Genomic DNA, 14,806 nt, shown 5'->3' on the forward strand with positions numbered 1-14,806 from the left:
CCCTTTGGAGTGGTCTTCTCGGAGCAGCGGGTCTGTGAACTGGAGCCCTCCCCTTAGACTGGGATGCCATCTAAGGAGACTTCCCAGGATTGAGAGTGCCTCACCTCCTCGTTTGGGTGAGTGGTTATTTACTGGATATATCCTTGAATGAGTCCTTGCCGCAACAGGCGAGTGTAAGTCCTTGCTTAACCCAGGTGAGTGATTATTTCTTGTGGGTACCCTGGAGTCAGAGGGCTCTGGTTTTGTTTCTTGTGAGTGTATGCGTGCACACTCTGTATCTTCATTATTCTTATTTTGCTGTACCCAAATAATGTCCTCAACTGATATCCGAACATGTATTTTATGTTGTTGGAGTGCTAACTAATTATATAAATTTTGTTTCTGGTCGGTTTATTGGCTGCACTTTTCTGGCCAGAATAATGTCTGTTTTGGAACTTGTTGTCCACCTAGAACTGACTTTGGGGTGCCTTCATGACAGATGTTCCTTAAGAAATAGTTTTCACTGTTATTTTCTAGCATATATAAAAGTTTAGGTAAGTATTTTACATATTTAAAAATAAGTTTATGCAATTATCACCTCCCGAGGGAGACACTGCAATATAAAAGGAAAATTTAGTTCTTCCTTAGGGAAAAAGTCTAGCTCATGTCCAAGATTGTGACAGTTTGGATAAATACACGCAAAATAAATTATTAGTTAAAAATAGGAAACAAGGGAGAAGAGTAAATGAAGTTCCACAGGGATCAGGGTAAGAACTTAAGCTGTTTAATATATATTCATAAATGACCTGGGAAAAGGGGTGAACAGTAAGGTAGTGATATTTATTCATGCTAAGAAGTTATTAAGGTAGTAATGTTAAGAGCTGACTGTGAAGAATTTCAGAAAGCTCTTGTAGGACTGAGTGGCTGGAAAAGAAAATGGTAAATGAAATTTTATGTCAATAGATATAAGTGATACACGGGGAAAACCATACATAGATACGTATACTAAAAATGACAGGTTCTAAGCTTATCTTTTTCACTCAGGAGCAGATCTAGGCATTGTGTTAGGTCTTGGCATTAGTTCCTTGAAAACATTAAATTAGTACTTAGGAACAGTAACAAAAAAACCCAGAACAAATATTAGAAAATACTGGGAGAGGAATAGATAACATATTTCTGCCACTGTACAAATTTAGGGTATATCTGTACCTTGAATACCTTGTAGAGCACTGGTATGGTCACTTGGAGTAGAATACTTAGAAATTGAAGAAATATAAAGAAAGCAAGAAGGATGATCAAAGGTATGGAATGGTTTCCACAGAAGATACTGGGTAGCCTGGGACCCTTCACTCTGGCTGAGGAATGGCTGAACTGAGACATAATAGAGGTCTACACATCAGGAAGGGCAGGGAGAAGATGGGTTTGACTGTTTATTCCTATAGAAACAAGAACAAAATGCAATATATGTGAAGCTAGAAGGAGACAGGTTGAGGAAGTTAAAAACCAACCAACCAAAAACCCCCCACAAAGCCACAAAAAACAAAAGGGAAGTGTTTCTTCATGCAATAGGAAGCAGGCCTGTGAAATTCCTTGTCAAAAGACATTGTGGATACAATAAGCTGATATAAGATCAAGGCAAAATTGGATGTGCAACTGAAAGAGAGATCCACTGAGAATTAAAAAATAGGCAAAACAATGCATTAATGACCAGGCTCAGGAAATTCCTTCAACTGAAAAAGGAGGGAAGCTGGGAAAGTATTAAGGGAGTATCACATTCTTAGCCTCTTCTTACCATTCCAGTCTGTCCATGGTCCCTCTCATATATAGACTACTTGGCAAAAAGGGTCCTTCATGTCAATCAGCACAGATATGTTCTTAATGTCACTTCTGTAGCCTAGTAAAATAATTGTTTCTTATTCAGATGAAAACTCACTTCACTCGTATACCTCAATTAAATGTACTGAATTAAGTGGCATAATTTTTGTTAATTCCATTCTTCAGCAACTAGAAATAGTTTGTTTTTTTCAGGGAAAAAAAATCTTCTCCTGACCTCCCCACATGTGCCATTTTACATTTAGGAACACCAATTCTACTTGTGGTACCTAGTCAGCACTGATATTGATGCATTTTGGAAGAGCACATCTCAGGAAAATTCTGGATTAGTTGGCAAGAATCCAAAGACAAGCATCACCAAGAGAGTGAAGCTGTGGAAAAGTCTGCTGAAGGGAGCTTGTGAACACTTCATCTCTGAAAGCTTTAAAACCAAAACATCTTTCAGAAGCAACATGAAAATAGTTGATTCTGCATAGGGACAAGAAGAACATCTAGCTCATTAACCCCCTCCTGGTTAAAGGTTAGGAGAATATTAGAGGAAAGTACAACATTCACTTCCCTTTTTCTTGCACTCTTCTCTCAGCACCTGCTCAGGGACTCTACCAGAAACACGATAGTGGCCTAGGAGGACCTTTGATCTGACCAAGTACAACTATTTCCCTGCTTTTAATAGGATTTCCTTTTGAGGTACTTTTTGATAATATTTTCCCATGTGTTAATGATGTCATAGGCTACTTTTAAAATAATTCAGTTATGAGAGGAAGGTGCACCAGGAAACAAGAAAATCCGGGGAAAAATATATGGGAAAATTGCTATACTGTGATCAACTGTTAAATGAAAATGCCTTTCAGTGACCATGTCATTATACTGATCTTCTGGTTTTGCAATGAGGGGAATAGTTACCTTTGCAAGATCAAAAATGTACTCCAAAGATAGGAAGATCTCAAAGTTCGAGCAAACTTGGTCCTTCATTGATTATTAGATCTTTATGTGAAAGATTCTATTTTAAAAAGAATGTTCAGATTTAGACTCTGATGTTTAAGTCCAGAAATGAATTATTAAATTGATGAAAGAAATCTTTCAGCTGAGTTGTTTGCACTGCAACAATCTGAGGGAAAAAGAAGAAATAAATTGCTTACAATCCTTATACAAACAAAAAACACTGACAGATTTTAAAAAAAAAAAAAGAAAAAAGAAAAAAGAAAAAAAAGAATAGACTTTCTGATGAGGAGACTGATAAAGGTGATGAATTACTGTCCTGGTTTTGGCTGGGATAAAGTTAATTATCTTCCTAGTAGCTGGTATAGTGCAGTGTTTTGAATTTAGGGTGAGAATAATGTTGATAACACACTGATGTTTTAGTTGTCAATAAGCAATGTTTACACCAACTCAAGGACTTTTCAGCTTCTCATACTGACCTGCAGTGAGGAAGCTGGTGGTGCACAAGAAGTTGGAAGGGGACACAGCAAGGACAGCTGACCCAAACTGGTCAAAGGGATAGTCCATGCCATATGACATAATGATCAATATATAAACTTGGGGGAAGCTGGCCAAGGAACGCTTCCTGGGGACTGGCTGGGCATTGGTCAGTGGGTAGTGAGCAATCACATTGTGCATCTCTTGTTTTGTATATTCTTTTATCATTATTACTATTATTGTTGTTATTTTATCTTCTTTTGCTGTCTTATTAAACTGTCTTTATCTCTACCCACAAATTTAACTTTTTTTCTGATTTTTCCTCGATCCCACTGGAGGAATGGGGGCAGTGAACAAGGGGCTGCCTGTGGTGTTCAGCTCCCTGTCAGGTTAAACCACGACAATTACGTGACTCAAGCAGAGAACATTGTGAGAACTGTAAATAGTGAAGAACACAAGTCACTGATAAACAGAGAGCTGGAACATTTGGTAAATTGAGTAAAGCAGACGATGTCCATTGAAATAGATGAGCAGAAAAAAAGTGTTTGTAAGAACAGTAAACTACAAATTTTTTTTACAGGTTGGGCAGACACTATTCTCAAAACCAAAGCCTTTCAAAATGACTTAAGGGTTATGCTAAGTGGATAACTGACTGGAGCTCTATGCCCAAAAATGTTTAATAAAGCATATGGGTAGTTCAGTACTAATGCTCATTGTTTAAGAAGGAGACAGTTCAGGAAGGAACCACAGATTTAAATAAGTATTGAAAAATATGCCTTACAGTGGAAGACAGCATGATCATAAGTTGTTTAGTTTGTCAAAACAAAAAGGAGCAATTTGATCATGTTAACCATGAGAGTGCAGGGCTCTTTCGTCCGATGGGTACAGTCTCCACAAAATCTAGTGCCATAAAGCTATAGTTGCCCAGATTTCATCTTGGGAGAGAAAGGATTTATCCCAGCCATTCACTCCAGTATAGTTCTGGCACTTTTCCTATGTGTGGTTCAGAGGATCAAAATTAGAAGCCTGAATTTCTTGGAGTCAATGCAGAGAGTGGCAATTCACGCCAGAGTGGCAATTCAAAATGTGTAAACTCAATGCCTAAATAAATTTCCCTACTTTGTATGGCACAGCAGTAGCCACAAACACAGACAAAAAGCAAGGAAGATTGAGCATTTGAACAAATTGTTACTAGTTATATGGCATTCTTTTTAATACGTTTATTTTTAATACTATGTTAAAACCAATAATACATTATTTTTCCATCTCCCCCCACCGCCCCCCCCAAAGAAAGGAGAAGGAGCTCTAATTAACCATACCTATTGCAAAGTTTTATGCTTTTTGTCATCCAGAAAGTCAGACTAGATGTTCCCATGAGCCCTCTTATCTTAAAGTCTATGCCTTTACAAGTCACTAAGAAGGGAAAACAAGTGAAGTTCACAAACAAGCACATAGCGTTTTCTTATATTTTACTGTATGACTCTTCTTGAATGGTGAGTTTTACTTCAACAGATGTTAGAAAGCAAACACGTTCTTGCTACAGTTAAATTGCAGTAGATCATAAGCCATTCACAACCCAAATATTTTTTTACAATGTAATTGAGATTACATCTTACTGAAATCTTATTAAGCCAGTTTTTAAAAGATGCAGGGGGGTACCTGCGTTATCAACCTTTATGAAACTAAACCAGTAAACAATAGGTTTTAATCTCCCTGCAGTGGATCTATGTAATACCTGCTCACCCGAAGCACAATTAGCCTCACTCAAAAGGAACAGTAAGATTTTTGTCTTTTCAGCCACCAATAATAGCTGGTGGCAGGCTATTGAAGAGAAAGAGCAGGGTATCAGAATGGCATGTATTGTTGGCAGCTACTCATCAAGATCACAGCATATCTATGTGCAGCTTCCTACAACACTCAAATTAAAAGAAACTAGGAACAGCCTAAACAAGGAGCAGACTACACCCAGACTATTTGATGTCATAGTTGCAGATAAAGGTCCTTTGATGAATTCCCTGTATTCTGGAAATTAAGAGTTTGTTATCAACTCTTTTTTCTCCTTACTTAAACCTGCTGTTAATCCCTAAAACAGCTTTCTTTCCTAAGTCTAATAGCTAATTTGTCCCAAGTTTTTCCTAAGGTCCTTGCTGATTTTTTTAAATGTGACTTCAAAAAAGCAACGTATTCACATTTCTGATTCCTTTGAAGAACTAGCATATATATAATAATTGTGAGGTGAGCTTTCCCTTTATCAAAACCAGATCAATTCCTTCCTACTTTTTCCAGTCATCCAAAGAAGACAGATCTACCAGCATTTACACAGAATCACAGAATGTTAGGGATCAGAAGGGACCTTGAAAGATCATCTAGTCCAATCCCCCCGCCGGAGCAGGAACACCTAGGTGAGGTTACACAGGAAGGCGTCCAGGCAGGTTTTGAATGTCTTCAGAGAAGGAGAATCCACAACACCCCTGGGCAGCCTGTTCCAGTGTTCCATCACCCTCACTGTGAAGAAGTTTCTTCTCAAATTTAAATGGGACCTCCTGTGTTCCAGTTTATACCCATTGCCCCTTGTCCTATCACTGGTTGTCACCGAGAAGAGCCTGACTCCATCCTCGTGACACTCACCCTTCATATATTTATAAACATCAATAAGGTCGCTCCTCAGTCTCCTCTTCTCTAAGCTAAAGAGACCCAGCTCCTTCAGCCTTTCCTCATAAGGGAGATGCTCCACTCCCTTAATCATCTTTGTTGCCCTGCGCTGGACTCTCTCCAGCAGTTCCCTGTCCTTCTTGAACTGAGGGGCCCAGAACTGGACACAATGTTCCAGATGAGGTCTCACCAGGGCAGAGTAGAGGGGAAGGAGAACCTCTCTCGACCTACTAACCACCCCCCTTCTAATCCACCCCAGGATGCCATTGGCCTTCCTGGTCACAAGGGCACAGTGCTGGCTCATGGTCATCCTGCTGTCCACCAGGACCTCCAGGTCCCTTTCCCCTACACTGCTCTCCAACAGATTGTTCCCCAACTTATACTGTTTTCTGGGGTTGTTCCTGCCCAGATGCAAGACTCTACACTTGCCCTTGTAATATTTCATTAAATTTTTCCCTGCCCAACTCTGCAGCCTGTCCAGGTCTCGCTGGATGGCAGCACAGCCTTCTGGTGTGTCAGCCACTCCTCCCAGCTTGGTGTCATCAGCAAACCTGCTGACAGTGCACTCTAGTCCCTCATCCAAGTCATTGATGAATATATTGAATAGTACTGGTCCCAGTACCGACCCTTGAGGGACTCCACTAGATACAGGCCTCCAACCAGACTCTGCCGCATTGACCACGACTCTCTGGCTTCTTTCCTTCAGCCAGTTCACAGTCCACCTCACTACCCAATCATCCAGTCCACACTTCCTCAGTTTAGCAGAGAGGATGCTGTGGGAGACGGTGTCAAATGCTTTACTGAAATCAAGATAGACCACATCCACTGCTTTGCCATCACCTAGCCACCTCGTTATGTCCTTATAAAAGTCTATGAGGTTGGTCTAGCATGACTTCCCCTCGGTGAAGCCATGCTGACTGCCCCTAATGACCCTCTTATCCTTGATATGCCTTGAGATGGCACCAAGGATAAGGTGTTTCACCATCTTCCCAGGGATGGGGGTGAGGCTAACGGGTCTATAGTTACCCAGGTCATCCTTCTTGCCCTTTTTGAAGACTAGAGTGACATTTGCTTTCCTCCAGTCCTCAGGCACCTCTCCCGTTTCCCAAGACTTGGCAAAGATGATGGAGAGCGGTCCAGCAATGACTTCAGCCAGCTCCCTCAGCACCCGCGGGTGCATCCCATCTGGACCCATGGATTTATGGAGGTCCTAAGGTATTCCTTAAAGCACTTCTTTTAAAGAATTAAGCTACACTTTTGACCTTCCATGCCTCTGTCACCGTGGCTGATTTAAATGGTAAGTTTCATACTACAGTAGGTAATGAAGCAATTTTGCATTTTAATATCTTTGGAACTCTTATACAAGCATTACTTGGCTCAGGGGGGTTAATTCTATTCAATTTTTCAATTTGTTTCAAACAAGCTTCATACTAACAGTTCAGTTTGACAGAAGTTTTTCAGACTCACCCTTTTTTGTGTTTTAAAGACTGTACTGAGTTTTTATGATACAACAAGCTTCCCTTAAAAATATTTTGTACTGTATTACTTGAAGTGTTGAAAGATTTCCTCATTTGGGCATGACTTCCATTTTCTGAAAGACACCCTAATAACCTCTTTCAGTTGTCTGTTCAACCATGTCAGTGTTTTTCCTGTTCTTTTAGACTCTCAGTATTTCATCATTAAAATAGGGGTAATTATTATGTGCTTATGTTGTTTATGAGGCTCCATACTTAATTCTGAAGTATTGAAGTCTATGAAAAGGTCATGATAGAGTTACCTGAAGTCAGAACATCTCTGAATTTTAGACAATTCCTAAGACTAGGATTTGGGGGAAAATATTTTAAATCCATTTAATTTATTTTCAATATAAAGTAGAGACATCTCCTTCAGTTTCACTTGTAGCTTCTGTGAACTCAAAGTGCTCTAAACTACTCATTAAGCATACAAAAATGTGGATGCCAGTGATGCAGTTATTAAAACTGCAGTTAGTAAAACTTTTAAGTCCCTATGTATCTTGTTCTCCAGTTCAAAAATCCATTTTTATCAATGAGTTTTTATGAACATTTGACATATCGTTGCTAGTCCTAAATATCACATTGTATATGTGTAAAATACATTACACAGTTCCCATATCTCTTTCATCAAAAGCTGACAACAGCATGGGGAACTAAACAGACCAGCTGACTCATTACATCTAATTATCAAGTAAGCATACATTTGGCAGGCCTCCTTGCTCCTGAAGGGTGAGCTACCTTGCATTTATCAAAAAGTGATATCCTACCTACAGCCAATATCCTGGAGCAGACGCAGAATGGTAGTTTGTACCTCATGTAAACAGTGTATTCTTAAAGACTGTATCGTTTTTGTGTTTATTTATCTGCCAGTTCCACTGTCCTCCCTTGACTCCGTCTCGTCCAATTCCAAACAAATTTGATTATAGTGATGTGAAAATAGCACCTGGCAACAGGATAGAAACCTTTTTAGCACCCCTTCATGGGATGCTGGAGAGGAGAGGAGAGGAGAGGAGAGGAGAGGAGAGGAGAGGAGAGGAGAGGAGAGGAGAGGAGAGGAGAGGAGAGGAGAGGAGAGGAGAGGAGAGGAAAGGAGAAAGGGAAAAGAAAGGGAAAAGAAAGGTAACTGGGAGGGCTCAACCCTTATCCATTCTGTAGGGAATAATCATTCAGCACTCACACAGTTCTGATGCTGCCTTCTGTGCAGTCATATATATAGATGTTTGGTTTAGGCAGCAGAAGAGACTCCTTTGAGCAGCATTTATGGGAGGAAACACAGGACACTACTGTTGACTTGCAATAGAAGGTATAGGGAGGAGATGAGAATATTGCCAGCAAGCTTAAGGGACATAACATTGATCTGAAAATGTTGTGTATTCAGCTGCTGATGGTAGGACAATGTGGTATTTTCAACAACAATGACAACAAAAATAGTTCTTGCAACTTCTATGAAACTTGTGGAACTCATTGTCGAAGGACATTATGGATGTTGAAATGGGCTCAAGAGACAACTGAATGAGGCACAGACACAAAACTCAAGAAACACAGAACAGCAATCCTTTGAAGGTTACTACAACAACAAAACCACACAGAGGTTAGAAAGTTCCTTCAGGTAAAAATAATTGAAAGCTGAGACACAATTCATGGAGAGTACCATATACGACTTCTATATGCAGATACCTAAGGAAAATTAAGAGAAGGGAAATCCTGGAGACAGGATGCTGCATTAGATGAGAGCCATTGGACTGATTTGCTACGGCTGTTCTTTAATGGTGGAAAACTTAGGCAAGGGTATTGAGGATATTTGGGATGGGAAAGGGAGCTGAAGTTATTTTAGTAAGCAAATGCAGGTGATGTAGATCACAAATAAATAGGAAGCAAAACTTTATTAGTTTTATTGCCAAATTAAAAAAAAAATAAAGCAACTAATAATAGATTCTTAAAATGAAAAGCATGATGTAATTGTATCTTTGGACAAATGTTCAGTGTAATTTTGGTGATTTGTAAGTAATTCTTTGCAGTCATTAACCCCCACTTCCTAGTGGATCTGCTGGCACTGAAAGGCCAGAATCTACCCCAGTACATTCCACCAAAGATGGAGAGGTTATAGTCCCAACCAGCACTGTGCTGTGGAAAGAGAAAAGCGCTGCCAGCCGAGGGGCTGGGACAGTGCCCTGCACATGGTGTCACTGCCACAGCATGAAGGAGGAGTGGAGCCAGGGACAGGCAGAGGCAGAAGCAAAGGAGGCCCAGGTAGGGGTAAAATGGCAGCAGATCAGGCCAAGGTGTCAGCTGTGCAGAGAGAGGCATGAAAAATATTATAGATATGACAAAATTATTGATACCTAATTTAGTATTTTTAGTACTGTATTTCAATACCATTTAGAACTGCTTTCCTACCATAGTATATGAGTATATAATTCTTAACTTCAGGCAACACAACAAGATTTGCCTGTAATACACAAAGCCTTTTTCTTTCTACTTATTTTATTTACTCCACAGAAAAAGAAAAAAAAGAGAAAAATCTCATACTGAAAAAAAAAGCACCTCCAAGAACAATATCTGTGCACTCAGGCATTCTGGATAAGCGTGTCCATTAACTATATTTGGACAAATACATTAAAAATGGTTTAAAACAAACACACTTTGCTGGCTGAAGTTTATGACACTTTTTCACTAAGAGAGTTCAGAAATAAAAATTTTCTGCAATTTCTTATAAGCATGGCTTGTTTAAAAAGGCTTACACCACTCAAAGGAGGGTAGAGATATGAGAACACTCCTGGCTGAATAATCGCAATGAAACTTTAATTGGAGTTTCAAGATCCTGTGCACTGAAAAGAGCTCATTATCTCCAAAAGCTGAAAATTTTTTCCTAGACTCACCAGCCTCTTAGCTGTACAAACCCTACAAAACCAAATAGCCACATAAGAAAGTTTTTAAATCGGCAAACTTGAAGTTCACATATAACCACCAAGAAGCAAAGTTACTTTACCTAAAGTAACAAAGTTGCTGGATTTGAGGATATATAATGTGCAGATGTGCACAGTTGCATACTTCACTTCTAAGAGGTGTTCACTTGTTCTTAAGGTTAACAGAAACTTCAATTATCGGAATCTTTTGTCTTTAATTCAGAACTGTTGCCAGTTGTAAGGCAGAAGGATGTAAAATATGATGGAAGTAGGGGCACACACCTTACAATCTCTCAGGAAAACTGTTTCTGTTATTTTATTCTTTGTGTGCAAGTAAGTCAGTCTAAACCATCTGAAAGCACTCTTAATGAAAACCAGATACAAGTAAGTGTTATGATTCCCATTTAACATATGGAGAGAAAGAAAGATCTAGTCATTTGCCAAGAACAAGGGAATATAGAATTAGATACAGTCCACCAGACTTCAGCAATCCATGTAACAACACAGAAGGAAAATATACACACCTTATCCATAAAGGAAACTACAAACTGAAGTAAAAAATACCTTTTTTTTTTTTTGTGAAAGAGCTCTGTTTTCCTTATTTCCTTAGAGAATTTTCCCATTTATTTTCTAATCAAACAGACTATATTGCGCATGTTCTAGCTTTTCTACCATATACTATAAAATAAAAATTGTCATTACCTGGAATTTTTTCTTGTCTTATAATGACTATGGTAGGGAGTACACTTCTTGAGAAGTTTGCAATGGTCACCCCAGATGATTAAAATACACGCAAAATAAACAGAAAAAATATTTTGCAATTGTTTTTGTTAATTACTTATTCCACGGAAATAAGATTTTCACTAGGTGTTTTTGTCTTTTAAAAACAGTAGAACAGGTGTTTAAAACACTAGAACTCCAGGAGCCAAAGTGCACTATTTGTGAAGCTGTATGTAGAGGTACTTCTCAGCCGTCATACCAGCATTTTTCAAGTAAAGTATCCAATTCCATTATGTGATCTCATTGTTTATATTAACTATTCTAAATGCCTATTTGAAGGCATATTTCTCCTATAAATTGAAACTGCTTTATTTTCTAGCTTGTCATGGTAGATTTCAAAGAACACACTACGTCGCATGCAATAACATTACGACAATTTCAAACTAAATAGAACGCATATACAAAAGTATAATAACCAAACCAAAACTCATATAATTTAAAAACCTTATCAACTCAAATACTGCAGTCTAATAATAAAAAATATTAAAGGTATGCATAAATAATGGAATAACATAAATAGTTTTTTCTCTGTCTTTTCAGGTAAGTGATCTCTTTGCTAAGCCTTTACTTTCAGGTGTTAAAAAATCTTGAGAAGTCCACTCAGATAAGTTCAAATAACTACATGGCTCAGATTTTCGAATAAAGTCCTGAGAATCATTATCAAGACATAAACAAATCAACCTGTTATCATTTTATCTTGCCACTACAACAGCTGAGGCTGAGTTTGTTTACTTTATCAGGATGTAATCTACTTACAAACGAACCTTCCCTTGGAGATTAGAAACATTTTGTGCTTTATGAGACAAAGTGAAAGCCAAGAGTGATTCAGCTGCTTAGTTATAGTTGACTGGTGCCATTTCGGTTTCCCCAGGGTATTTATCTGATGTATGTCTATAGGCTGACAAATACAACATAGGACACTCTTCTGGACTGCCAGCAGGAACTCAGATAAGATTTTCTATGTTGCCTGTAATAATACTAAACACTTAGGTTTAGGTACTTGAATAGCTCTGTCACTTTGGCAAGCTCCAAATTTGCTGCTTTATCCCATATCCACACTTTTGTTAATCTGAAGTACTTAGTCTCCCAGACAGTATATTGGCATTCTCAGTTCCCATCATTCTTTTTGTCAGGCTTTGGCAAAGAAGCTGAAAGTGCACAGAAGCTTTTGTGGAGCTGTTTGTGAGGTGGTACCTCTCATTGCTATTCTTTTTTTTTAAACACAAAACTGTGTTTGATCTATCCTTCCCCTCACCACCTAGGCACATGCCACGCAGAATCCAGCCTTCCACTCAGTTTTCCAACAAACGGCCAAGAAACTAATTTTCCCATATCCTTCCTAGAACTTTTAAGGCGCAATCATCTCTTCACATCTGTAAGGCCTGAGAGTCACTTATCCTATGCGTCCCTGACACACACACAGTCCGACCACTGTATGCTGTATTGCCCTGCTGTGCTGTATTGCCCACTCTTCCCCTCACCACTTCCCTCCCTCATCTCATAGGGCATTAGCTCAGAGCATGTCCTGCTTGCAGGATATGAATACTTAAAACGGCCTAGTGTCTGCCCTAAACCACCCCTATGTACTCACAGGGTCTGGGTGTCCTCCGGAAGGCTGGGAATGAAGTGGATGTCCCTGCAAGTGATTTTGTGGTCATCCCAGTCGGAACACTCGCAGAAGGCTGAAGGACACCTCTCTGTGCCCTGGCTGCACAGCACCAGCACCAGCAGTAACTGAAAGGCTACCGGGAGGCACAGCATCTTCTGCTCTGCCCCTCGCTTCTCCGGGGGAAAGAGAGGAGGCACCAGAGCTGCAGGGGCAGACGAGGCTGCCGCGCCGGGAGAAGCTGCTCGGGAAAGGCAGCACCTTTGCTGGACAACGCCACCTCCTCCCTCAGTGGGGACAAAAAAGGTCTCAGCAAACCCTGCGCGCCCTCTCCTCCGGGCAACGCTCCCTCTCCTCGCCCCGGCCCCCGCACCCACCTCTCCCGTTATCCCTCCCTGCCTCCCCCCGCCCCACAGGAACCTGCCCTCTTGCTCCTCCGCACCCCTCCCGCGGGGACCCCCGGGCCTGTCCCCGGCAGCGCCCGTGCCCCGGCGCTCACTGGGGCAGCGCCCAGCCCGGCCCCGCCGCCCGGGACCGCGCCACCGGGGCAGCGCCGCTCCCCGCGCTCCCGTCCGCAGCCGGCAGGTCCCAGCGCAGCCGAGGGCAGCCGGGGCTACCTGCCGAGGGCGGCCGGGGCTGCGCGGGGCGAGCGGTCCCCCAGCCCAGCCCAACCCAGCCGGGGCGGGCGGCCAGGCCAGAGCTGCCAGGTACGGGACGAGCCCGCCGAGCCGTTGTCAAACGCGGCGGCCCGACGTCTTACCGCCAAGGTTTCTTCTAGTTTCCTTGCAGAAGGGAGGAGAGAGGGGACTGTGCAAGCGCAATACTAACTCACCTGTAAAAGCAGTGAAGTTAAAGTAGATCTATACAGCGGGTAAAAATTCACTAACTGCAAAGGCAATACATGCTAAATGTAAAAGCAGTTTAAAATAGCACTGAAAATTCAAAACGGCGATTTTGAAAATCGCATGATAAAAGAGAGCAAAATGAATCGGAGAGAGTAACATTCTCCACATTAACATAAAAACCAAAATCCTTTCACCAAAGAAAAAATAGAGAAAAAAAAATAACCTTGAAAGAAATTAGGTGAAATAATTGTCACTTGAAGTAGCAACCTACTCTGGTCACTGTTAGGGACACAGGTTTAGAATGGATATAGGACAGAGGTTCCGGCACTGAAGCAATCCTATCTGTGCCTGACAGACATACTAAAAGCTGAAAAATTCTGGTTAATACTAATTTGATTCTGGGTTTCTACATAAACAAGAGATGCTTTCTCTAAAAACAAATGTTTAAAAGTAATGTGAGAAAGAAAAAGAGATATTATTGTTTAATTCAATGAGGCAGTAAAGAAAGGTCTTTAATGCTTTGCCTCAATTCCGTTAACTTTTTTTTTTCCCAACTAAATGCCAGTGTTTTCTCCTTCATGTAGTTTTTGTGCATGTGTAGGTACACAACAAGAAAAATATCAACAAAACGTCAACAAAAATAAAACACGATCTTCTTGGATAAACAGATCCCCTCCACATAATCAGAATTATCAAATAGTTAAGAGTACAACACATCAGATATTATTTTGATATAATGCTTTAAAAGTAATTTAAGTCAGTTCATTAGTATGTGTTTCCTTAATATAATTAATGCCCTCAACATATCTTTCTAAGGTGAGAAAATAGTACTGTGCCCATAAAGAAATACAGTATAAATCCTGATCTTGCTTATGTTAGTGTTTAGATCTTGTGTGAGGAATCCCATCAGACACATTTATCCAGTTTAGGATAGGGGTAACCTTAGGGGGGTCCCAGTGAGGGGACAAGCTGAAGCACCCACCACAGAGTGCCCTAGACAACTTCACACTGTATTGCATGGAATTCCCTTGGAAATGCTGGCTGTCCCATGTCCCACTCAGTCATGTCCTTGCACACTGCTCATACCTATAACTCACCCTGCAGCCCTAAGAGCCACCACCCACCACCACTTTTTGGTGTCCATACCAGTCTGACTCAATGAAAATGAAGCCACAGGCAGATCACTGAATTTCAAGGCCAGTGCCCAAGGGAGCAGCGCACTCACTGAGGCACAGGCAAGGGAAAAGGTGTGACTCTGTGTTGTCAAGTCAGACA

At 40.7% G+C, this 14,806-nt stretch overlaps 1 protein-coding gene across 3 annotated transcripts in view; it reads right to left on the bottom strand.

Moving 5' to 3' along the window:
- The window catches only part of TSHR (thyroid stimulating hormone receptor), a 67,670-nt gene extending 54,829 nt beyond the window's left edge, over window positions 1-12,841 (bottom strand). For all 3 annotated transcript variants that reach the window (XM_065636258.1, XM_065636257.1, XM_065636256.1), the window contains exon 1: window positions 12,672-12,841. In XM_065636258.1, the coding sequence (XP_065492330.1) occupies window positions 12,672-12,841 (170 nt within the window). The remainder of the gene's footprint in view (window positions 1-12,671) is intronic.
- Window positions 12,842-14,806: the final 1,965 nt, after the last annotated feature.

The sequence above is a fragment of the Caloenas nicobarica genome, chromosome 5 (genome assembly GCF_036013445.1).
Source record: "Caloenas nicobarica isolate bCalNic1 chromosome 5, bCalNic1.hap1, whole genome shotgun sequence".
NCBI classification, from domain to species: domain Eukaryota; kingdom Metazoa; phylum Chordata; class Aves; order Columbiformes; family Columbidae; genus Caloenas; species Caloenas nicobarica.